The sequence below is a fragment of the Balaenoptera ricei genome, chromosome 10 (assembly GCF_028023285.1).
Source record: "Balaenoptera ricei isolate mBalRic1 chromosome 10, mBalRic1.hap2, whole genome shotgun sequence".
In the NCBI taxonomy this organism is placed as follows: Eukaryota; Metazoa; Chordata; class Mammalia; order Artiodactyla; family Balaenopteridae; genus Balaenoptera; species Balaenoptera ricei.
In genome coordinates, this window is record NC_082648.1 from 61170296 (window position 1) to 61197729 (window position 27434).

At 35.1% G+C, this 27434-nt stretch overlaps 1 protein-coding gene across 1 annotated transcript in view; it reads left to right on the forward strand.

The window, feature by feature from the left end:
• TRHDE (thyrotropin releasing hormone degrading enzyme) overlaps nt 1-27434 on the forward strand; it is a 396268-nt gene that overhangs the window by 226620 nt on the left and 142214 nt on the right. Inside the window, exon 6 of the mRNA XM_059936534.1 lies at nt 8964-9101. Coding sequence (XP_059792517.1) covers nt 8964-9101 — 138 coding nt within the window. The remainder of the gene's footprint in view (nt 1-8963; nt 9102-27434) is intronic.

Genomic DNA, 27434 nt, shown 5'->3' on the forward strand with positions numbered 1-27434 from the left:
AAGGTTGTTCTGTAAGACCTAGGATTATCATAATTAATGAATATGTAAATGACTGATGGTGACTTCTACCATATCAATATTGCTATATCTTAAAGGTTCTTGAGTAAGTATGCAGAAGGCTCAGAATTTGGTTGACTACAACGCAGTACATTTTGTGTTTCATCTTAGCATTTTCCCTTAGCTGTGTCACATCTTGGATAATATTAGACATGACACATTCAGGCTGGATATTACAAACAAAACATAAGGCAGCTGAAGGATGTAGTCATTGAAGAGACTCACAATTTAACCCACCTTCTCTCTGTGTTAGCCATGTTTGAGAGTATATCAGTTCATAAAAACCTGTGCAGGGAGTTATTTGGGGTTATGAGAGCCTTATAAAGTCATCCATGATAGTCTTCTTATAGAGATATAATTGCTTTTTTAGTTAGTGCGTTGACTAAGGCATCTTAAAGCGTTTGTGGCTTGGCAGTGAATGAAATGTAGTTGATAGTTAAAAGAAATAAGAGCGTATAGAACACATTTGGTTACTTATTGTAAAGCTCAGGTGAAATCACAGAATAATGTTATATCAATAGAGATCTGCGCAGATAATTATGTTCATGTACCACTTACTGTAAAAGGTTATGTGGACAAAAACAGAGGTAAAATTTTCAATACAGTGCTTATTTTATTATAGGCATTAATGGTGATTATTTCTAAAATTATTCTTTAATGCCTACTGCATATATGTGTGTTTACATAAGTGTGACTTTAATATAAGTGGTCTGTTTTAACAAGCTGCACATGAAAATGATTATCAACATCTTAAGGCATGTGTATTTTAAACATGAGATTTTGAAATGTTAATTTTTAAGAAATACTATATAGAAGCAACACTTATTTTCACTACATCTTTAGTTTTATTTCATTTATCAGTATGATTTAGCTATCTACAAAATGTTAACTAATCAGCTAAATAATGACATTATATTTCACAAGTACATCTAGCTAACTTTCAACTGAGTAAAGCTTAAAATACTTTTGGACATTTTAGAACTTTATAAAAGTAGGATGAAATATAAACTTACAGAGTAAAATTCTTTTAATATTTTAAGAGACTTGGAATCCAAATAATTTATAATTTTTACAAATATGGCATTGTGTTGTGTGTTTACAAAAGATGATAATTGCGGCGTCACAGAGATACCATATCACATAAATAAAACCTGATGTATATTTTCCTCCAATATGTTTGCTTTTCTTGTTTGAATTTTTGATTGTATTCCTCTCCTTTAATTTGTCCTGATTTGAATAAGTCATGAAGAACAAGAGTGAAAAAGCCAAAATATGCAATGCTAGGTATACCTGTATCCTTGTTCTAGTCTTATGCAAGCAAGGGGTTCAGATTAGTAATGACTCATGTGGCATTTTGTTTAACCTATGAAATCTTAAAAGGCTTTATCTCATGGTTGTATAGATTTCCAAAGACACAAAATATGAATGACATATCTAATTTCTTCTCTTTATGATAGATCAGTTGAAATTGAATCAACATGGTCATAGACACTGAAAGCATTCTTACCCATAACATTCCCTCTGTTCTCTACTCCCATAGTACTTTGTTTGGTTACTAATACATTACCCATCAAATAGCACGAAGGATTTGTACGTGTGTCTATCTTCCCTATCATAAGGAGTTGCTTGGAGGCAGGAATTGTGTCCCAAGTTCGTTTGTTTCCCTAGCCTCTAACATATGGAGGTTGCGTGTACAAAGCAATCAGTAAACATGTGTGGAATTAGATTGTATTGTTCAAATAATTTTTGTCAGACATTCTTGTTCATTTGACTCTATGGATTAGAAAAGTGCCTTTATCTATATTCAGGAGGATGTTGTCAATATTAAAAACTGTAATAAGACATTGCTTTAAATAAACTAATGAAAATACTGAAAAGGAAATATTTGTATCTATTTGGTTATCTTTATGTGTATCTACATACATATCTATATTTATGCCTATGTTTATATTTATGTCTAAATCTATATTTGATTCATACATTTTGGAATTTCAAAGTAAATACCTTGTTGGATCACCATTGGTCATCACAAAATTGAACTACATTTTAGAAAAATAATGGTATAATATTTTGTGATCACAAAGATAAAGCCCATATTGTGTGCTATTTTTGCATAATTGTGCTGTATTGTCCTATTTTGTTTCGAGTTGCTCCTCACTCTAGTCCGCTTTCCAGTATTCATAGTCATCTTTCTAAATGTAGGTCTGGTGATGTCACTTCTTAATTCTAGCTTCCTAACTTGCCATGGAGGATCTTGATAATTCTGTTCTTGTCTGTCTCTATGCACTAATCACTAGTCATTTACCCCATTATACTCCCTGCCTTCTGCCACGCAGAACTCTGGAGTCCCCCAAACAGGTCAGGCTGTTTCATACCTCTATGATTTTCCCCAGATATTCCTTTCTGTCCAAAATGCCCCTTTCTGTGGTATTCTCCTAGAAAACTCAATCCCCCTTAAAGATTCAACTCAAACTATCAATTCAGGAGCTTTCCTTCCTTTCTCCAGGCAGAACAAATCACAGCCTTCTCTGTGTAGTCACTCTATATCCTGAACCTACTTCCATTTCTACACATAGTAGGTGCTGTTTCAATATTTGTTTTCATCTTTGTCTCTCTTTCTACTAGGATAAAATCTCTGAAGGTTGGATCCATGTTTTTCTATCTTTTTATCCCCAGAACCAGACATACCATTTGGGATATAGCAGGTGCTCAATAAATATTTGTAGAACAAATTATCTTTAATCTTCACAACCACATATGTTTACAAATGAGGATGCTGAGGTCTGAAAAGATTAACTTGCTCAAGCTCAGACAGCTAGTGAATGGCAGATATTTTTCTTACAGTCTAGGACTCTTTCATCAATTTTGCAGCAGTGTTCCTGTCTTTTCTCCCAGGAATAACGAAAGAGCCATTTATATTCAGACCCATCCTCCTAGATATGTGGAATCTAAAAAATGGTACAATGAACTTATTCACAAAACAAGAGTAGAGTCACAGATGTAGAAAACAAACTTATGGATACCAGGGCGGAAGTGGGGGAAGGATAAATATAGGAGGTTGGGATTGACATGTACACACTACTATATATAAAAGAGATAACTAATAAGGACCTACTGTATAGCACAGAACTCTACTCAATACTCTGTAATGACCTATATGGGAAAAGAATCTAAAAAAGAGTGGATATATGTATATGTATAACTGATTCACTTTGCCCTACGGCAGAAACTAAACAACATTTTATTTTTTTTAATTTATTTACTTTATTTATTTTTGGCTGCGTTGGGTCTTCATTGCTGTGCGGGGGCTTTCTCTAGTTGAGGCGAGCGGGGGCTACTCTTTGTCGCGGTGCGCGGGCTTCTCATTGCGGTGGCTTCTCTTATTGTGGAGCGTGGGCTCTAGGCACGTGGGCTTCAGTAGTTGTGGCACACAGGCTCAGTAGTTGTGGCTCATGGGCTCTAGAGCGCAGGCTCAGTAGTTGTGGCACACGGGCTTAGTTGCTCCACGGCATGTAGGATCTTCCTGGACCAGGGCTCAAACCCGTGTCCCCTGCATTGGCAGGCAGATTCTTAACCACTGCGCCACGAGGGAAGCCCCTAACACAACATTTTAAATCAACTATACTCCAGTAAAAATTTTTAAAAAGGAAATTAAATTAAAAAAAAAAAAGAAAGAAAGAAAATTGAGTCCTTGTGGCTGCTCTGATGTAACCCACGTCTGCCCAGAGAATGTTTTTCCGCTCTTTTCATGCCTGTGAGTGCCTCACCACTTCTTGAATTGGCTCAGGCTCTGCTCTCATCTTTTTTGTCTGGTTTGATGTATCTGACTTTATTTGATCTCGATTCAAATTACTTGATCTTTTTCTTTCTTTTCTGATGAGAAGAGTCAAAGTGTCTGCCTGGTATTGCTCTTCACTAAAATTAGTCAGCCTTTCTATAGGAACTTGCCGACAGCCCTCCCTTCCAATAGTACTTCCTCTTTTCTCACCATCACCATGACTCTTCAGATCTTGACATGTTCAGGCAGAAGCCATTTGGAGACATCAAGGTATTGATTTTTTCAGGTGTATCTAATGATGTGTTAAGAATTTTTAATAACTCCCTTCACATATATTTCTAAATACCAGTATATGAAGTGTTAATATTGTAAGAAATAATTTTTAAGAAGAGTTGCTTCTCTCCGAGACTTCGTTTATATTTGTATACAGATTACTGTTTCTTGCCAAAAGTTGTTTAGCACTTGCCCCTTATCTTAGACCTAGGCTTTTACTTTCAGTTGCCTGTGACATATTGCTTTTTAAATGTTCACTGTCACATTCCTTGCAATATGTCTAAAACTCATCTTTTAACTTGCCCTCCAAACCAAAATTTTCTCCACTTCTCCATTTCTGTCAGTAGCATGCCCCCTACCTTTTAAAACATTCTGTCAATCTAAAATCTTTTAAAATTCCGTCACGTCATTCCATGTAGTTATTGGTTAGTACTTCCTCTCCATCATCCACTAAGGGGACCAAGGCATCAATGTCAGTTGATTGTTCATTCAAAATATCTCTCAGAATCAAAAGTCCTTCAGCAACACCTGTTGTAATACATCATCACCGTATCGCCTCTTGGTACAATAGCCACTTCCTGTCTCCCGTTTCTGCATACATCAAGCCACTCTGTATAACTCAGATAAGTTAATTTTCCTAAGACACTACTTTTATTATGTCATTATGTCTGCTACTGCCTGTTTATTAAGACCAAACTCTTCAACCTGACAACTGAGGATTCAAACAGACCAGCTTTTTTTCATGTTTCCTCTGCCAGGATTTGCCCTTTTAAGCTGCTTCCCCCATTCATCTGAGTAACCTTTCATCCTTCAACAACCCACTTTAATGTCACTTCCTCTGTGAAACCTTTTCTGAACTAATTAATCATTTCATCCTCTGCGTTTTTATAACATCCATCATATTATAATACAGATAGCTGTTTACCTGTCTTTCTCATCTACTTTTGAGTTCTTTCAGGTTGTGGACTAGATTTTAGTCATATATTTATTCCCAAAACACAGTACAGTATCTGGCATTGAGTAGGAATTTAATACATGTTTGTTAAATGAATGAATGAATAAAACAATAGTGCCTTTCTTCTTTTCCATGTGTTATTCTCAGCTCTGTGCATTCACTCACACTTTGTTTACTTTTCTGAAAAGTCTTTACACTGTTCTCCAAAAATTCAAACACAACATATTTTTGAAAATAGTTCAGTACAAAATGACACACATATTCAATATTATTAGAACTGGTTAAATGTAGGCATGTATGCAACATCTCCAAGAGGTGTCTGTATTAGAGTGGTAGGATTTATTGTTACTGTTAACAATAAACTTCTTGTAAACAGATGTTAAAGTTCTCCATTTTACCTCATTGTTTTGCATTTTGAAAGTTGTAGAATGGCCTATCATGGTGTCCTTAAAATACAGAGCTGGGCTTCCTTGGTGGCGCAGTGGTTGAGAATCTGCCTGCTAATGCAGGGGACACGGGTTCGAGCCCTGGTCTGGGAAGATCCCACAGGCCACGGAGCAGCTGGGCCCGTGAGCCACAACTACTGAGCCTGCGCATCTGGAGCCTGTGCCCCGCAACGGGAGGGGCCGCGATAGTGAAAGGCCCGCGCACCGCGATGAAGAGCGGTCCCCGCACCGCGATGAAGAGCGGTCCCCGCACCGCGATGAAGAGTGGCCCCCACTTGCCGCAACTAGAGAAAGCCCTCGCACGAACCGAAGACCCAGCACAGCCAAAAATAAATTAAAAAAAAAATATATATATATATATGAGTCCCCAGTAATATAAATAAATAATTGAATAAAGAAATAAATAAATGGAGAGGATAGACTCTTACTTAAAATACAGAGTAGAATAAAAACTGTTGACTATGCACCATAAATATATTCTTCCCTGTACACAAACACATGAGCATGCACGCAACTTTAAAGTTACTCGAAGGATCAGATCAAATTCTACCTCTTCCATTAAACTTTCCATAAATAATTCTGTTTTACCGTGTTTTGTCTCAAAATTCTTTAGCATTTCTAGTGTGTAAGAGAAAACTATTATTTTGTTCACTGTGGCTGTTTTGTTTGATCTTTTATCTCACGTAAGAGCCAGGATTTCTTTTACTTTATTTTTAAACTTTCATAGTCTCAGGTCAACCATAAGCAACTAACCAACACTTAATAATTTCTGCTGTAATTGTTATTGTTGTTGTTGATGAGGAGGAGGAGGAGGGCCCTAGCCTGGGACTGACAAACTAAGATTATTTCTTCTTTTATAGTGATGCGGGTCTTTTATAAAAAATTAGCAACTTCTCTCCTGAAAACTCTTTGTAATTTTGTTAAATTGGGTTTGCCTCTGGTTAGAATTTTCTTTTTCTCCCCCTCAATTTAAGTTATTGTCTCTTCTGAGCTTTGTGTGTATCTTCTGCCAGGCTTTTCTTTCTTTCTTTTTTGTTTTTCCTTCTCTCTCTCTTAATCTCGCTTAATGCCCTTTTTCTCAATTAGACAATATCATCCTCTCCAAAAATGTAGAAGATGAATCTTTTGCTAATGACCTAACACTACTAAATTTAAACTCTCCTTTTTGAAATTCCACTGACCAAAGGTTTGTTTTTATTTTTCTCCAGAAGCATGAAGTAATATATCATGTATAACTTATATTTTCTTAAACGAGAAATTTCATTTTTGAAATTTACCTTAGATTTCATTTTTATAATTTCATGGCCATTGACTTTATACCATTTAAAAAAATCACATCTCTAGCAAACCAAGATATGTTTACTAGATTTTAATATTGATCAATATATATTTATTGTTGCTAAATATTAAAAATCAGGATTCAAATAAATCATTGTGTTAAGTTCATTTTACACTGTGATTTTTGATCAGATGTTTGAGTGACATAATGGAGCAAGCAATCACTGTTTGAAGAGTTGAATATTATTTGACCTTCAGAATGGATATCACACCTTCAGTTGGTAGTTTTTATAAATAAAAATGTTCATTGATCAAGTTGAAGTATCATTATACATTTCATGATTCCTCTCATTAATTCCAGTATCAAATAGCTTTAATGTGCATTTTAAAATTGAATGACTAACAAGATTGCATACCGGCTTAAAATTTTTATTTTGGAAATACACAATTTTCTCTTATTCTCTAAATCTAGGCCATTTGTCTGAGATCTTGTCTTTGCTTTTTAGTGGACTTAAAATGAGCAATGTAAATACCAATTTTTTTAATTTAAAAAATTTTAAATCACAGGGTCCAATTTCAGTCTTCTTAATCTTCTTAATTCATCTTGAATTAGGAACTCGATTTAAGAAGAAATACAGTATCATTTTGTGTAATATTTGTCACTTAATTCATTGTAAGTTTGTACTTTATTGTGGTCTCTCACCGTCTGGAGCATCCTTCTGGGACTTAGAGTGACTTTTGGCTCAGTCACTGCAACAAAGTCCTTTTTGATGGAGCGTTGACGTGAAATTCGTAGATCGAAAAAAGAGGACCAAAGAAATTAGATATATAGTCCACAGACTATAAAAATAAGCTAGTAGAAAATAAACCTTACAGTATATAGTTGGATGGCCAGTTAAATTATTGATTAAACATACTACATTATTGAGCAAGGGATGATGAACAAAAATGTTTCTTTAAAGCCAGATTTAAATTAACACAAACGTATGTGCCTAGTTAACTATTCTTTTCTTAGTATATTTATTCTCTTTCCAGTTTTTAAAATCCAGGATTGGTGTACTCTCAGCTTGAAATTACAACTCACTCAGAAATAAAGTGCAGTTTATCTGCTGGCCCAAAATTTGGAGGCTCCAGGAATGAGTTCAGAATTAGCTAGAGCAATTAAAGTGTTGCAGTCTTATCTCTGTAATGATACCTCTCAGGTCCCAACTATCTACGGGCTATTTAGCCCTTGATATCTCTTGCAACTTCTTTTTCCTCTCCTTCTCCCTCAGTGAAGGCAGGAGACTAGGAGGACTAATAGCTGCCAGCATTTTTGTTAACAGAACCTAAGCTGTTTCTTTAAAGCAGGCTTCTTAAAGCAAAAACAACAGAGAAGTACGTTTTTCTTTACAGTTTATTACTAACATTACAAGTCAGCTTTTATTAAAGCGAATACTAATGTCTCAACAATGCACAGAAGTCTTACGATTTTGTTTGCTTTCACAAAATGGATTGTTGACACCTATTGCTCTCCACTTTCTGAATTCACGTATCACATCCACATACACAGATATTATAGTTTGATGTCAGGAATGCCTTTTATTATTTGTGGTGGTCTCCTGAAATTCTTCTAGAAAATAAGTGTGTGTGTGTGTGTGTGTTTGTGTGTGTGTATTAGAGAGAGGATAAGTGAGAAAGAGAGAGGGAAAGAAAGGAGGGAGGAACAGAAAGAGAGGGAATGTGTTGTTTAAATGGACTAGAAATAAGAAATAGCAATGGAACTCTGAAACTTAGTTATTATTCTTATATTGGATTAACTATAAAAAGGTTATTTGGGACTGGAATTTTAGTTTTGACCCTGCAGAACACATAAACAAGCTCAGTCAGTTTCATTTATGTGCCCACGCTCCAAATTTGTTTTAACCACTGTTAAAACATAGAGTCCATTGTTTCTATCTATTTAGGGCCCATTGTAACCCATTGATTTTGTTTCATGTTGTGCTCAAGTCAACCACTGTTATTTTAGAGTGACTTAAGGGGCATTTTATTTACCGGTTTCTCTTTAGAGTTAAGTCTCACCATGTAGGTTGATGACCATCATCAATTAAGTAACACACATTCTGTTCATATTGTCACACATATTCCGTCATAACCAGGAATCACATATGATGTTGTTCCATCTACTATATTGCAGGAAAAACAGAGGTTTCTGACAGATGTTCTACATGAAGTGATGCTGCTTGACGGCTTGGCCAGTTCCCATCCAGTATCACAGGAAGTGCTACGGGCAACAGATATTGACAGGGTGTTTGACTGGATCGCGTATAAAAAGGTGGGAATAGATAAGACCCAAGTGCCAATTGGATATTTCACTATCCTGGGGTAGCCAAACTATTTCATGCTAGATGTATAATATCTTTCTCTTCTCCCTGGCAAATAGAAATGGGCCGTGAGTTAGAAAACATAGAGTCACTAGGTTCATGTCATTTTATGAGTTAGGGTTTTGCTTTATAAATCAGTAAGATGGAGATGAATGTTTGCCAAATAATGCCTAGAAATATTGGAAGTATTAATGAATAAATCTTTGGAGTCTTGATATGAAATTGCTGTACAAATGGTGTTATGTCAGTTTTTATTATTATTAATAAGAGAGCTGACCTATATAGTGACAAATTATTTCCCACCAATGCCCCTTAAATACTTATTTTGATTGGCTGCTGCAAATGGGTATAGGCAGTGACCTGACATATGTATTTTATAAACATTATTTAAGGGAGATTTGGGGAATTAAGCATGTTTCCTGGATAATAAGCATAATGAACGAAATCTTAAAGACTGGACTTTGAATGGCAAAGATTTTGGACCAATGACTAGACATCTGTAGCAATAAGGTATATTATGAATTTTTTTCCATTGCTACTTGGATTAGGATTTTTCCTTATATCTCTGTCCCTTTGTTGTTCTAATTTTAACATGAGCATGTACATCTCAGTGTATAACACTTAGCAGCCACTTAATAATTGTTAAAATAGTGTTAAAATCTACTTTGTCTTTGGTGTAGATTGAATTGCATTTATTAGAATTTCTATATAAATACTCTATTGATTTAATAACGTTTTAAGCTTAAAAACAAGTTGCTAATATTCTTTCTGAAAAACAAGATATTCCTCTTTATAACTAGAGATCAAATAATGATTCATCAGAATTTTTTGGTGCAGTAATTTGGATGTTTGGTTTTGCACCCAGGAAATGACTATCTCAATGGTTATTAGTTAATATTGTATGCTATTAGTTAACATTGTATGCTATAATATGTAAAGATGCAAATTGTGTTAGAAAATATCTTTTCAAGTCACTGATCATTGCATTGGCTCAAAAAGGATATTTTTGATGTTTTATAAAGATAAGTGGAAGTGTAGTACCATATTTAAAGTATGTAGTGTTAATATATTTATTTTAAATGTTAAATAAATATTTAAAGTACATATTCACTTTTATATATGATATTTTTTGGCTAGATTTTGCTGGATGCACATTTGGTTCACTCAACTGTATTGATTCTTAAAATATAATGCAGAAAATAATTTATTAAGTTAACTTGAGATGCATTTGGAGACATGTCTGTGGTTATTTCCCACCTAACCACCAATTCTAAAAGACTATTTGTAAATACCAGTATTATTTCTGCATGAATAATATCAGGAAAATATTACTTTGATTAAATATGTTATAGATGTGCTTTTACAGGTAAGTTAACATTTATTCCAGATTTCATATATTTGAGTAATTTTTAATTCATTCAAGAAGGTTAAGAATTAAAACAGTAGGAAAGAAGGAAGTCACAATGATTATTATTTTACCCTCTCTACATTTTGGTGCAAAGGCTTACCAGTTTACAAATGTGATACATGAGCAAACTGTGCCATGATGCTCAGGGTCATCATCATAAAGGACACTGGCTTATTTGTCTCTAGCCATGTATCTTTATTTTTTAATTTTTTGAGGAATAACTGACAAATATAATTGTATATATTTAAAGTGTACAATGTGGTGATTTGATACACATATACATTGTAGAATGATTACCAAGATCAAGATAATTAACACATCTGTCACCTCATCTAGTTAACTCTTTTTGGGGGTGGGGAGTGAGAATGCCTGAGATCTACTCTGCAACTTTGAAATATGCAGGACTGTATTATTAACTGTAGTCACCATGCTATACATTAGAGCATTAGAATTTATTCTTCTTATAAGTGAAAATTTGTACCCTTTGACCTATATCACCCAATTTCCCCCTTCCCCTAGCCCTTGGTAATCACTACTCTATTCTCTGTTTCTATGAAATTGGCTTTTTTTTTTTTTTTTTTTTTTAGATTTTGCATATAAGTGATACCATACAGTATTTATCTTTCTCTGGCTTATTTTACTGAGCATAGTGACCTCCAGGTTAATCCATGTTGTCACAAATGGTAGGACTTCCTTCCTTTTATGGCTGAATAATATTCAATTATATATATCACATTTTCTTAATCCATTCATCTGTTGAAAGGCATTTAGATTGTTTTTATACCTTGGTTATTGTGAAGAAATGCTGAAAGGAACATGGGTGTGCAGATATCTCCTTTAGATACTGGTTTAAATTCCTTTGGATATTTAGGATTGGGATTGCGAGATCATATGATAGTTCTATTTTTAATATCTTGAGGAACCTCCATACTGTTTTCTGTAATGGCTGTACCAATTTACATTCCCACTGACACTGCGTAAGTGTTCTCTTTTCTTCACATCCTCACCAACATTTGTTATCTCTTGCCTTTTTGATAATAGCCATCACAACAGGTATGAAGTGATATATCTCATTGTGGTTTTGATTTGCATTTCCCTGATGATTAGTGATGTAGAGCATCTTTCCATATAGCTATCGGCCATTTGTATGTATGTTGGAAAAATGTCTATTCAGGTCCTTTGCCTATTTTTTAATTGGATTATTATTATTATTATTTTGCAATTGAGTTGTATGAGTTCTTTATATATCTTGGATATTAACCCCTTATCAGCTATATGTTTGCTAATGCTTTCTCTCATTCTTCACGTTGCCTTTTCAATTTATTGATTGTTTGCTTTGCTGTGCCAAAGCTCTTTAGTTTGATGTAGTCCAATTTGTTTATTTTAACTTTTGTTGCCTGTGCTTTTGGTCTCTTATCCAATAAATCATTTCTAAGACCAATGTCAAGGATCTTTTCCCCTATATTTTCTTCTAGGAGTTTTATGGTTTCACATCTTACATTTAAGTCTTTGGTCCATTTCAAGTTCATTTTTGTGAGTGGTGTAAGATAGGAGTCTGGTTTCATTCTTTTGCATGTGGATATCCAGTTTTACCAACACTGTTTATCGAAGAGACTAACCTTTCTCCATTGTGTGTTCCTGGTGCTCTTGTCAAAAATCAGTTGACCACATATGTGTTGATTTATATATGGAATCTTTGTTCTGTTCCACTGGTTCCATGTACCTGTTGCCAGTACCATAATGTTTTGATTACTGCAGCTTTGTAATATAGCTTGAAATCAGGAATTGTGATGCCTCCAGTTTTGTTCTTTCTTTCTCAGGATAACTTTGGCTATTTGGGATCTTTTGTGGCTCCATAGGTTGGAGCTCCATACAAATTTTAGGATCATTTTTATCTATTTCTGTGAAAAATGCCATTGGCCTTTTCATAGGGATTACATGGACTCTCTAGATCATTTTTCGGTAGTATGGAGAATTTCACAGCATCAATTTTTCCAATCCAAGATCATGGGATATCTTCCCATTTATTTGTATCTTCCTCAATCTCACCAGTGTTTCATAGTTTTCAGTGTATGTCTTTCACCTACTTGGTTAATTTTATTTATAAGTATTTTATTGCTTTTGATGCTATTGTAAATGGGAATGCTTTCTTAATTTCTCTTTCAGATAGTTCATTGTCAGTGTATAGGAAGACAAATGATTTCTGTATGTTAATTTTGCATCCTGTAACTTTACTGAATTAATTTATTAGTTGTAACAGTTTTTTGGTGAAGTCTTTAGGGTTTTCTATATATAAGACCATGTCATCTATAAACAGAGATAATTCTACTTCTTCCTTTCTGATTGAAGGTCTTTTATTTATTTACTTTTTTCTTGCTTAGTTGCTGTGACTAGGACTTTCAGTACCATGTTGAATAGAAATGGCAAGAGTGGGCATCCTTGTCTTATTCCTGATCTTAGAGGAAAGGCTTAGCTTTTCACCATTGAGTATGATGTTAGCTGTGGGCTTGTCTTCATTCTAGCCATGTATCATTATGCTTAAGTACCACTGGAAATACTGTCCTTACTGTGTTTTCAACTGATGATAGGATCTACACATTTTTAATGAAGACTTATCAAGAGAAAATTTTCTTTTTAACAACTATATTGAGTAATAATTAAAATACAATAAACTGTACATGCTTAAAAGGTACAATTTAATATGTTCTGACATATGTGTACCCAGTGAAAACATCGCCACAATCAAGTTAATGAACATATTCATCAAAAGTTTCCTCATGCCTCTTTGTAATACCTCCTCCCATCCCTCCTCACTCCCCCATTGATCAACTTCTCACTGTAGATTAATTTTCATTTTCTAGAGTTTTATGTAAATGGAATTATACAGTATGCACTCTTTTTTGTCTGCCTTCTTTCACTCAACATCATGATTTTGAGGTACAATTCATGTTGTAGAATATATGGATATAATATAATTTGTTCTTTCAACTGGATATTTGTTTTTTTCCAGTTTTTGGCTGTTACAAATAAAGCTACTGTGAATATTTTTGTACAGGTCTTTGTATGTGTATCTGCCTTTATTTCTCTTGGGTAAATACCTAGAACTGGAATGTCTAGATGATGATAGATATGTTTAATGTTTTATGACACTGCTGAACTGTTTTCCAAAGTAGTTGAACCATTGTACCATGGTACATTCTCATTGAAAGTGTGCCAGAGTTCTTTTTCCACATCTTCACCAACACAAACTAGGTATAATCAATTTGTTTAATTTTAGATACTGTAATGGTATCTCATTGTGATTGTAATTTACATTCCCCTAATGACTAATAATATTGACCATTCTTTCATTTGCATATTCTCCCTTATATATCTTCCTTGGTGAAGGGTCAATTCAAATCCTTTGCCCGTTTTTTTTAGATTGGGTTGTTTTCTTATTATTGAGTTTTGAGGATTCTTTATATACTTTGAATGCAGGTTATCATATATATGATATGCAAATAATGTTTTCCCCAATTTGTGACCTACTCTTTATTTTCATAGCAGTATCTTTCTAAAAGCAAACTATTTTAATTTTGATTAAGTATGTTTTATCATATTTTTTTAAATTGATAGTTCTATTGGTGTCAGAGTTAAGAAATCTTTGGTTAATTTAAGGCCATGAAGGTTATTCTTTTGTTTTTTCTTCTAGAAGTTTTATAGTTTTAGGTTTATATTTAGATCTATATTCGATTTTGAGTTAATTTTTGTATATGGTGTGAAGTTTGAATTGAATGTTTTTCTTCTTTTTGCACATGGATATCCAATTTTTCAAGAACCATTTCTTGAAATGTCTGTTATTTACCCTGTTGAATTGCCTTTGCACATTTGTTGAAATCAGTGAACTATGTGTGGGTCTATTTCTGGACTGTTTATTTATTCTATTGATATATTTATTTATCTTGGCACCAATACCATACAATCTTGATTACTGTAGCTTTTAATAAGCTGTGAAATAAGGTTGTTAGTCCTTCAACTTTGTTCTTTTTTTTAAAGTCTTTTGGTTATTCTTGATCTCTTGAATTTCTATATGAATTTTAGAATGAGTTTTTCACTTTCTATAAAATTCTGTTGTAATTGCACGGATTGCATTACATTTGTAAAATAATTTGGGAGCATTGACACCTTAGCAATACTGAGTGACCCATGAATACTGTATACTGTTCCATTAATTTAGGGCCTCTTCATTTTCTCTCAGCAATGTACTTTTTTTTTTTTTAAATGTTGAGTTTCTTTAGGAGTTTTTGTTTAAATTCCTCTACTTTTTTTTTTTAATTTATTTTTTTATTATTTATGGGTGTGTTGGGCCTTCGTTTCTGTGCGAGGGCTTTCTCTAGTTGCGGCAAGTGGGGGCCACTCTTCATCGCGGTTGCGCGGGCCTCTCATTATCGCGGCCTCTCTTGTTGCGGAGCACAGGCTCCAGACGCGCAGGCTCAGTAATTGTGGCTCATGGGCCTAGTTGCTCCGCGGCATGTGGGATCTTCCCAGACCAGGGCTCGAACCCGTGTCCCCTGCATTGGTAGGCAGATTCTCAACCACTGTGCCACCAGGGAAGCCCAGCAATGTACTTTTCAATGAATAAATCTTTCATATCTATTTTCAGATTTATCTCTAAGTATTTCACATTTTTAGGCTATTTTACATGGTATTCTAATTCCCATTTATGACTTTTTGTTGTTCTATATGGAAATACAATTTATTTTTGTATACTTATCTTGTGCAATGTTAAATAGAAGTGAGAGCAGACATCCATATATTGTTCTGGATTTTAGGAGCAATACATTCAGTCTTTCACCATTAGATATGATATTGCCTTTAAATTTTTATAAATACTCTTTATCAGGTTGAAAATGTTACATTCTACTTCTGCATTGGTGAGGGTTTTAATCCAAAATGGATGCTGATTCTATCAAATACTTTTCCCCATCTATCAAGATGATCATATTTTTGTTTTTGTTATTTTAGTTTGTTAATATGGTGAATTATATTGATAGATTTTTCAATGTTAGGCTTTCTTTACATCCCTGGGACAAATACCATTTGGTCATAATATATATATATATTTTGCAATGAATTTTATTTTATTTATTTATTTTTTTAACATCTTTATTGGAGTATAATTGCTTTACAATGGTGTGTTAGTTTCTGCTGTATAACAAAGTGAATCAGCTATACATATACATATATCCCCATATCTCCTCTCTCTTGTGTCTCTCTCCACCCTCCCTATCCCACCCCTCTGGTGGACACAAAGCACCGAGCTGATCTCCCTGTGCTCTGCAGCTGCTTCCATTAGCTATCAGTTTTACATTTGGTAGTGTATATATGTCAATGCCACTCTCTCACTTCATCCCAGCTTACCCTTCCCCCCCGCCCCGTGTCCTCAAGTCCATTCTCTACATTTGCATCTTTATTCCTGTCCTGCCCCTAGGTTCTTCAGAACCACTTTTTTTTTTTTTTTTTAGATTCCATATACATGTGTTAGCATACGGTATTTGTTTTTCTCTTTCTGACTTACTTCACTCTGTATGACAGTCTCTAGGTCCATCCACCTCACTACAAATAACTGAATTTCATTTCGTTTTATGGCTGAGTAATCTTCCATTGTATATATGTGTCACATCTTTAGCCATTTTTATGTGTTTTTATATACATTGTTGGATTAAGTTTGCTAAAGAAATGTTTAGAAATTTTGTGTCTATGTTCATGAGGAGTATTGGTCTATAGTTTTCTGTTTTTGTAATGTCTTTGGTTTTGTTCTCACTATAATGCTAGCCTCACAGAATGGAAACTATTACCTCCTTTTCCACTTTATAGGATAATTTATGTAGAATTTATATTCTTTCTTTGTTAAATATCTGATGGAATTTACCAGTACAGCAACCTGGGCCTAGAATTTCCTTCATGGGAAGATATTTAATAATTTAAGTTCATTAATGTATAGTGAGTTCTTCAGGTTATTTATGTCTTCTTGCGTGAGCTTTCATAGTTTATATCTTATCAAGGATTTGGCTCATTGTACATGTTATATTCTTCTATTATCCTTTTAGTAATCACATAATCTCTAATAATGTCCCCTCTTTTATTCCAGATATTGTTAATTTTTGTCTATCCCTTTTCTCCTGATTAGTCTAGCTAGAAGCTTTTACATTTTATTCTCAAAAATTCAGCTTTTGGTTTAATTGATTTCTGCTCTTACTTTCTATTGCATAGATTTCCTCTCTAATCATTATTATTTCCTTCCTTTATATGCTTTGGATTTAAATTGTTCTTTTTTTCTAGTTTCTTAAGGTGCAAACTGAGGTCATTAATTGGAGACCTTTCATCTGTTCTAATTCAGGTGTTTATTCTATCAGTTTCCTCCTAAGTGTACTGCTTAGGGCATGCTCTAGATTTTGAGATATAGAAGTTTTATTTTTATTCACCTTAAGATACTATTTTCCCATTTGATTTATTAATTGATCCATGGTTTATAAAAAGTATGTTATTTAGTTTACAAATATTAGAAGATTTTCCAGAAATTTTTCTGTTATTCGTTTCTTATTTAGTTTTATTGTGATCAGGGAAGTATATTCTGTATGACTTGAATCTTCTTAGAGTTACTGAGGCTTATTTCATGGCCCAGAATTTGGTCTCTGTTGATAAATGTACTGTATGCACGTCAAAAGAATGTGTATTCCACTGTTGGCTGGAGTGTTTTATAAATGCCAATTAGGTCAAGTTGGTTGATAGAATTGTTCAAGTCTTCTTTATCCTTATTGATTTTCCGTCTACTTGTTCATCATGATTTCTTGATGAGCCCTCATTGTTTGGATTCACCTACATGGTGTCAAATCAAACTTCTAAAAATGTGGTGAAAAACAGTGGCCCAGGTACCTGCTGGCATGTCTGAAAAATAATCTTCAGTGCGAATGTGGAAAAACAAAGCTCAGAACAATTTGGCTATAATCTCAGGGGCTTCAGTTTGATAATCTCTATATCAGGCCTTGATGTATATTTAGAGTTTTAGACTACTTCTCCAATTCGGCTTCTCTCAGACTCTTTCTGTCAGCAATTAGTATGTGGGTAATATACAATAACCAATTTAACTCTGTGGATGGAATGGATAAACTGTGTCATTCTGGGATGTGTATGACAGGTAATATAGATAATTGTACAGCCATAATATCAACTGCTAACGTTTATTGAATGCTTACTCTGTGCTAGGCACTGTGTTAAACTCTATACATTCATTAACTCACTTAATTCTCATAATCCCCTTTAGGGGTTTTTATTTCATTATCCTCATTTTAAAGATGAAGATATTGAATCATGGTCAATCCAAGGATATGTTTCCCAGGGAATCAGGTTCCAGAGCCAACGTTCTTAAACACTGTCATATTTGATCAATAAACTTGGCTGGAACATTCATTCCAAAATCATTTGTAAGCCCCAACTTATGTTCCAGGCACTGTGTGCTGAGTGCTTAGGATATAACAGTAATAAGACACAAAGGAGGAATAGCATATAAATAAGTCAGTGTAGTAGCATTTGAGTATTAGCAGAAATGTTTCCATTTTAAATGTAGAAAGTTAACTCAAACCATCTTAAACATTAAAAAAGAATTTGTTGACTGAAAAACTGGTAAGACTGAGGCGTTGTTACGTTTAGGAATGGTTGAATCCACGCATTTTAACAATGTCATCAGAAATCTACCTCCCATTGATTTCTTGGCTCTTTGTCTCTGACTTAATTTCTAGATGATTCTTAGATAGGTGGCCTAAAAAGAAGTTTAGGCGGATAGAGTCCTCAAGCTTGTGATCCTAATGAGCTTGGGGAAAGAGTAAACTGCCTCCCTCACGACAGAATTCGTTTCTCCCCAAAGCTATGATTTGTTCTGATTAAGTAACAGAGCGCCATTGGCCAATCCCTATGTCCATGGGATGGACAGTCCCTATGGACATTCTGAATGGCTAGCATGGGTCATAAGCTCATCCTCTGGTGGGAAAGATAGGTCATACAATTGGCAGGTCCAATGGGATCACTTGAAGTAGGGTTTCCCAAAGAATATGATGGCTGGATAAAAGTAATGGATGCCAACCAACCTCAGAATCTTAAGAGTTAGGATAGAAATATGTATAAGATACACAGAGCCATGAGGGTAAGGGTAAGGGGAGTGAAAAAATGGCAAAAAAGGACTATTCTGTAGAATTGGCTCAGGAAAGGAACACAATGGTGACTGAGTGGAACATCAAGGAGTTCAACATGGCCATACCATAGTGAGGATTTGGGATAGTAGACAGGCTGGGGAGATAATCTGGTAAGAACTTGGAGGACCTGTTATGCAACACTAAGAAGTCTGAACTTTATCCAGCAGATGAAGAGGAACCAATGAAGCGTTTCAAGCAAAGGAATAACATTGTATAAATAAATTTGTATTCTAGAAAGAACATTCCTGTAGGTGTGGTAGAGATGGAAGTAATATGAAAGATCTGGACATTTCAGAAAAGATTGTAGCAACTAGAGTTGTAGCATGTAGCCCATTTTTTTTCTTTTGATTGTCACTTCTTGCCACTGCTCTTCTGTGCTCTCCTCCCTGAAGATCCCTGTTACTAGGCTACATTAACCTCTGCCAACAGTCAACCTCTGATTGCATCAGTGCTTTGCTTGCTTATCATCTCTTGTAATTATTCCCTTAATAATTATTCTAATTATTCCCACTTCTGTTTTTTGTAATTTTTCCTGCATAGTAATTTTATTACACTTTAAACAACTTTTTATATAGAACTATATTATAGGGGTAGAGAAGATTATAAAGAAATACAGGTTAGGAACCAACAAACCAGATACTAATTTCTGTGGATTTGAATTTAAGAACTGAGTGCTTTTGAAGAAATAGTGAGTGATGTTCAATATGGACCGTCTCAAGGCCAGTATTAAAAGAAAAAAAAAAAAAACAACTCCTAAAATTACATATATATTTTGAGAATGGGAAGAGAAAAAAATGAGAACTAGTTTTTTAAAAAAGAGAGAGAGAGAGAGAGCGAGAGTTACATCCTGGGAAATAACAAAATTTCCATTTTAATAGTAGGTTGAAAATGAGGATGCTTTTATCGTAAAAGTGCAATGGAAACAGGAAAATACTGTCCATAGATAGGTAGACTGGAAGAGCTGGATTGAGAGAGTCTCTTTACTCTAAAAGCACAAAGGGAAATAAGAATCAATGACCCAATGACCTGGATGATGAAAGTGAGCGAATGCTCATTAAATTTACATGTGGTACCAAGTTGGAGAGGATTGATACAAGCTTGGGAGAGAGGAACAGATTTCAAAATGACTTAAGCAAATTTAAAGAGGATCCTTTAAAAACAAGAACACTTTTCAGCAATTCTTATAACAAGTTTGATATACTTTAGAGACCAAATGAAATTACATAGAGTAAAAGGAAAGAATTGGCAAGCAGAGAAAAACCCACAAAGGGTCATAGCGAATACGAATAAAAAAAGTGGGGGAGTAGAAATTCAACTTTTGTTACTCTACCAACGTATTCCAGACTTAATTTAAAATTCTTGTATGGCTAAAGAGGAAAATATGTATGATTTCTATTATCTTTAGAAGTGAATATGAAAGGGCCAATCCGCCATTTGCATCTTAGGTCCCTTCTGATACCAGGTTCCCCACCCACAGTGTGGTGTCAGCCAGGCCACAGTTAGTACAGCGAGAGAGCCCATACTAACTCTAGATACAGGACAGTGTTACTCTGTAGAAAATAATAATAATAATAATAATAATAATAATAATAATAATAGGACGGTGTCTTCTTTCAAGACTATAACCCATAAAACATATGAAATGAAAACAGTAATTATACTAAGAGTCACAGTAAAGCACATCTTTCATTTAACAAGCATTTATTATGTACGAGGCATTTTGTGAAATGCTTTGCATGTATTATCCATTTACTTCATACAGAAAACTTGGGATTTGGCATTTTTAACCCATTTTACTGATGAGGAAACTAAGACTTAAGAAGTTCAGTGATTTCCACAGGGTCAGACATCTAACAAGTGAACAAGCAGGATATGAAGTCAGATCTGTGTAACTCCTAATACTGGGCTCTTATATATAAAACTTTTCATAAATAAATATATTTCAAGGCAAAATACGATATGAGCCATCTCAGTGGATGGCAACTCTAAGTTCTCAGGCCACATTTGATTCTCTCTTTTTCTCATCCTATTTGTCAGGAAATCTTATGGTGTCTGCTGTAAAATATTTCCAGAATTTGACTTCTTCTCCCCACCATTACTGTTGCTATACTGGTCGGAATCACCACCATAGTGCCACAGTAGTTTCTTAAAAGCTCTCTCTGCTTCTAGTCCTGCAACCCTACGGTATATTTTTAACCAAGCACTCAAAGTGATCATTTTTAAAACCTAAGCCAGAGAGTGCCACTTCTTTGCTAGAAACCCTACAATGATTCCCCACCAAAATTAGAATAAAAGATAAAGTCTTCACAGTGACCCATGAGGCCCTACCTGATCTCCACTCACCCTATTCTTCCCAAGTCCTCCATAGACCCCTGACCCTTATTCTCTTATCCCTCTGACTTTACCTCTTCTTATTAGTATCCCTTCACTCATGGTAATCATGCTCTACCAACTCTCCTGCTTTTCCTGAAATCCAACTAAACTCCCTCCCACACTAGGGCCTTTGATCTGGGAATGATGTTATTCTGGATATCATCATAGTTCTAACTTGTTCTCCTTGAAAACTTTATTTAAATGTCACCTTCTCAAAGAGGCCACCCATTTAAAATGTCAGCTGACACCCTCACTCCTTTCTTCATTCATTTTTCTTATTCTGATCCACATACCGTTTGATCACCTTCAAATGTATAATACAATTTATTCATTATTATGTTTATTATATGATCTGGCTTCCCACTTTCCCCCATTGAGTGTGAGCTTCACAAAGGGAGGGATCTGTGTTTGTGATTTTCACTGTTTTCCAGTACTCATTATGCTGCCTGCATGTAGTAGGCACTTAATAAGTATTTGTTGATTTAAATTAAAGTAAATGTCAGAAAAGCAATATAAGCAAAACACTGTGGTGTTTCAGAGGGAAAGATACCATCTGTTTATAGGAATTAGGAAAAAGACTTGGTACTTGAAATAGGATTAAAGAGTTTCCGATGTAACGCCATATGAATTCTGGAGGGGGTGGGGGAGGAAGATTTTTTTGCCCATTCACTCTGCTTTCTAATGGGTTCTGTCACATGTGGCCTGACCCCACAGCCCTGGACCACCTGGGACCCTTTCCTGTCAGCTCAACTCTTCTCCTGCTACCTCCACACTTTCCTGCCTCAGGCACAGTCAGCCTCCTGTTGTGCAAATCTTCCCAGCTCTTATTCTTCTAAACATGTCCTTTGTAGCCTTTGCTTTCTCAATTCACAGTCTACTACATACAGGCTCTCAAATGAATGTAACATTACTGTTTTGTCCTCTTTGACACATTTGTACATACTTTACAGGTTCTGGTATATGATAGATATTGTTTTTGTTTTTTAACATCTTTATTGGTATATAATTGCTTTACAATGGTATGTTAGTTTATGCCTTATAACAAAGTGAATCAGCTATACATATACATGTATTCCCATGATATATATTGCTAAACTAGCTCTTGTGGTCATTTCTGTAAAACAGTTGGGCAATAGGCTTTTGGTCAGGTGTATAATGGCAATAATACTAGTAGTAGGAAAAATAGTATCAATCGTTCTTTGAGATTTTATTTTGCCACTGGACATCCACATAATTATCTCATTAAATTTCCTATCCTTGTAAGGTAGATATTATTGTCTTCAATTTACATAAGAGTAAATAGATATTCTTGGATTGGAAGAATCAACATTGTGAAAATGACTATACTACCCAAAGCAATCTACAGATTCAATGCAATCCCTATCAAACTTACCAATGGCATTTTTCACAGAACAAAAAATCTCACAATTTGTATGGAAACACAAAAGACCCAGAATAGCCAAAGCAATCTTGAGAAAGAAAAACAAAGTGGGAGGAATCAGGCTTCTGGACTTCAGACTATACTACAAAGCTACAGTAATCAAGACAGTATGGTACTGGCACAAAAACAGAAATACAGATCAATGGAACAGGATAGAAAGATAAAGGGATAAACCCATGCACATATGGTCACCTTATTTTTGATAAAGGAGGCAAGAATATACAATGGAGAAAAGACAGCCTCGTCAATATTCAATAAGTGGTGCTGGGAAAACTGGACAGCTACATGTAAAAGAATGAAATTAGAATACTCCCTAACACCATACACAAAAATAAACTCAAAATGGATTAAAGACCTAAATGTACAGCCAGACACTATAAAACTCTTAGAGGAAAACATAGGCAGAACACGCTATGACATAAATCACAGCAAGATCTTTTTGACCCACCTCCTAGAGAAATGGAAATAAAAACAAAAATATACAAATGGGACCGAATGAAATTTAAAAGCTTTTCACAGCAAAGGAAACCATAAGACGAAAAGACAACCTTCAGAAAGGGAGAAAATATTTGCAAACAAAGCAACTGACAAAGGATTAATCTCCAAATTTTCCAAGCAGCTCATTGCAGCTCAATATCAAAAAAACTAACAACCCAATCTAAAAATGGGCAGAAGACCTAAATAGACATTTCTCCAAAGAAGATATACAGATTGCCAACAAACACATGAAAGGATGCTCAACATCACTAATCATTAGAGAAATGCAAATCAAAACTACAATGAGGTATCACCTCACACCAGTCAGAATGGCCATGATCAAAAAATCTACAAAGAATAAATGCTGGAGAGGGTGTGGAGAAAAGGGAACCCTCTTGCACTGTTGGTGGGAATGTAAATTGATACAGCCACTATGGAGAACAGTTTGGAGGTTCCTTAAAAAACTAAAAATAGAACTACCATACGACCCAGCAATCCCACTACTGGACATACACCCTGAGAAAACCATAATTCAAAAAGAGTCATGTACCAAAATGTTCATTGCAGCTCTATTTACAATAGCCAGGACATGGAAGCAACCTAAGTGTCCATCGACAGATGAATGGATAAAGAAGATGTGGCACATATATACAATGGAATATTACTCAGCCATAAAAAGAAACAAAATTGAGTTATTTGTAGTGAGGTGGATGGACCTAGAGTCTGTCATACAGAGTGAAATAAGTCAGAAAGAGAAAAACAAATACTGTATGCTAACACATGTATATGCAATATAAAGGACAAAAAATGATTCTGAAGAACCTAGGGGCAGGACTGGAATAAAGACGCAGATGTAGAGAATGGACTTGAGGACACGGTGGGGGAAGGGTAAGCTAGGACGAAATGAGAGAGTGGCATGGACATATATACACTACCAAATGTAAAATAGACAGCTAGTGGAAAGCAGCCACATAGCACAGGGAGATCAGCTCGGTGCTTCGTGACCACCTGGAGGGGTGGGATAGGGAGGATGGAAGGGAGACGCAAGAGGGAGGAGATACGGGGATATATGTATATGTAGAGCTGATTCACTTTGTTATAAAGCAGAAACTAACACACCATTGTAAAGCAATTATACTCTAATAAAGGTGTTAAAAAACAAACAATCAAACAAAAAAGATTCCACTGGGGAGATCAAATAAAATATTATATGCGGGGGGGAAAAAAAAAAGAGTAAACAGAAACCCAGGGAGTTAATGTTGTTCTCAGGCTTCTAGGTGTCAGAGGTAGGATTCTCACCTCTCTGTTTCTAACTCATGCTCTTTTCACTCTACCAGGATACTTTCTTTAACTAATTGCCTATTATGCCACTGTTTCAATAGGAAATATGATTTGGGTTACAGTCTTTTGACATATACTAAAGTTAGAGATTTTCCCTGAACGAAAAAGTGCAGTGTTTTTAAATAAGTACTATACTGGCATGCAAATAAAAAATAAAGGTTATAAAGTCTGGGAAATAATAATCAATGGTTATGATCATCTCATAAGGAAAATGTGAACAAGCTTAAGAGATTGAGGAAAAGTAAGCAAAGAACAGAGAGCCAGAGAGAGAAATGGAGAGAGAGAGAGATTGATTTAGAAACAATTGGAGGTAAATCCTATCAGAAAAAGTTAAAGAACTTACAAATGTCTACTCTGGAATGTAAAGGGCTCAGAGATGACTTAATTATTGGCTCTAATATATAAATGGTCATTATAGGAACACTGTTCACCACTTCTCTGTCAACATCAAGGTCAGAGTAAGATAAATGGCCTTAAATTATAAGGAGAAATTTCAGTTCATCTAAGAAAAAACTTCTTGACATAAAACAAATTAAACATTTCAATATAAACCACTGACGGTGATAAAATCTGCATTCTTTGATATTCTTTAAAGATAAAATTAAAAATCTGCTCCCAAATTAGCAAACTAAATTGTAGGACTACTAAAAAAGTTTCTCCTGAATCTTGCCTCCATAGTATATCCTAGTCAAATAATGTAATATAAAATACATAATTTATTAGAAATTAATTTTGCATGCATATGTTTATGTTTGTATCATTCAATTTCTCCCTTCTTTTAAAAAATTTTTTAAAAATTTATTTTATTTATCTATTTTGACTGTGTTGGGTCTTCGTTGTTGCGTGCAGCCTTTCTCTAGTTGCAGCGAGCTGAGGTACTCTTCATTGCGGTGCCGGCCTTCTCATTGCGGTGGCTTCTCTTGTTGCAGAGCTCAGGCTCTAGGTGCACAGGCTTCAGTAGTTGTGGTACGTGGGCTCAGTAGTTGTGGCTCGTGGGCTCTAGAGTGCAGGCTCAGTAGTTGTGGCACACGGGCTTAGTTGCTCCGTGGCATGTGGGATCTTCCTGGACCAGGGCTCGAACCCATGTCCCCTGCATTGGCAGGCGGATTCTTAACCACTGAGCCACCAGGGAAACCCAATTTCTCCCTTTTTATTTATTTATTTATTTATAAATTTATTTTATTCATTTATTTTTGGCTGTGTTGGGTCTTCATTGCTGCGTGCGGGCTTTCTCTAGTTGTGGTGAGTGGGGGCTACTCTTCGTTGCAGTACGTAGGCTTCTCAGTGCGGTGGCTTCTCTTGTTGCAAAGCATGGGCTCTAAGCATGTGGGCTTCAGTAGTTGTGGCACGTGGGCTCAGTAGTTGTGGCTCATGGGCTCTAGAGCGCAGGCTCAGTAGTTGTAGCACATGGGCTTAGTTGCTCCACGGCATGTGGGATCTTCCTGGACCAGGGCTTGATCCCATGTCCCCTGCATTGGCAGGAGGATTCTTAACCACTGCACCACCAGGTAGTCCCCTCTCCCTTTTTAATAAATGTAGAAGTGTGAATGATAAAAGAAGCAAACTACTTGCTTCTTAGGTAAAATGGGAAAGTTTAGAGATAAGTCCCATCCATCTCTGAATCATCTGTTGATATCTGTAAAAAAATTATGAAAAGAATGTCTAGGATATAACTTACTTTAGTGGCTCTCTTTATTACCAGTGAGTCTTGTCTTTGCCTTTGGCCTTGAAATAACCATTATTCTAGGCCAGAGGTGATTTTAAGACATCATGTAAAGGAAATGCTTTTTTGCCCTTGTAAAGAAAATGTATATGGTGGGAGGAGATGATTTTATTGACATTTCTGTGATAAATGCCTTTACCACTTACTGGTAAATTATTAATTTGTGCATTTCGCTGATGGAGGCAAGCTTGCTTTTGCACATGTGTTTGACTGATTCATCACCATTTGAATGATTGCTTTCTTTTTTTCTTGCTCAAATCTTAATACTTAAAACAGCTTGCTTTTTTCTTTCAAGTCACTTGTACTTCTCCCTGTTAGCTGTTCTTCTCTGATTTATTTGATGAAATTGAAAGAAAAACTATGTATTTAATGAAAATAGGTAGCACATACTCAGTAGTATAAGGAACGGATTAACTCTGTTCAAAGGATTCTTACCCTCTCTTGCCCTGCTTGTGTCTCATTGATTTATTATTATCAACTAATGATTGAATATGCTAGTTTTGAATTCCTCTGTTGCACACAGTTTCTTTTTTACTTTGCTGAAATGCTTAAGAAAGTGCAATGTTGGTTTTGACTTTATCCTTGATAAAGGATATCCTTTATCCTTTATCCAGAACTTGGCTATAGTGAGATCCCACTTCTAAAGTAGCTTTATGAAATATTTTCACAGCTACAGTTGTTCTTAGTGTTTTGCTTATGCAAAAAGCCTAATTCTAATGACTTCTGCAATGGTTCACTCATGCCAGACTTCATCAATAACCATAATTAGGAATAAAAAGTACCATTTCAATAAGTATAAATGGTAATATACAAAGAGTACTCCATTCCTGTAACTTGCTCACCCTGCAACTGTATGTGACTTTAATTCCATTAGCCTAGGAGGCAGCTACAACGCATCTCAGAAAGGAACGGGGCTTCTGTTAACAGTACAAGTTCAGTTCAGTCAGGAGACTTATGAATCTCAAAGTTTTATACAGGATATTCAGAGAGAAATAGCAATTGAAGATAGAAACTAAAAAGTGTTGGGAATCAGCCAATGTATATTCCCCTAGCACATAAGGAGATTACAATATTTTGAATAGATTTTCTGGAATAATGGGATTCTGTGGTAGTTAGGAAAAGGACAAGTAAAGTTAGGAATAAATTAAGATTTAAAGGATGAACAAGAAAGGCAACTGGAATTAAGGGTTGACATTTTGACAAATGAGAAGTAAAGTAGAAGGAAAAGGAGAACAGAGATAAAACTTCATTTTTACAAAAAGCATGCTTAGAGAAAGTGAAGAATAAAAATAT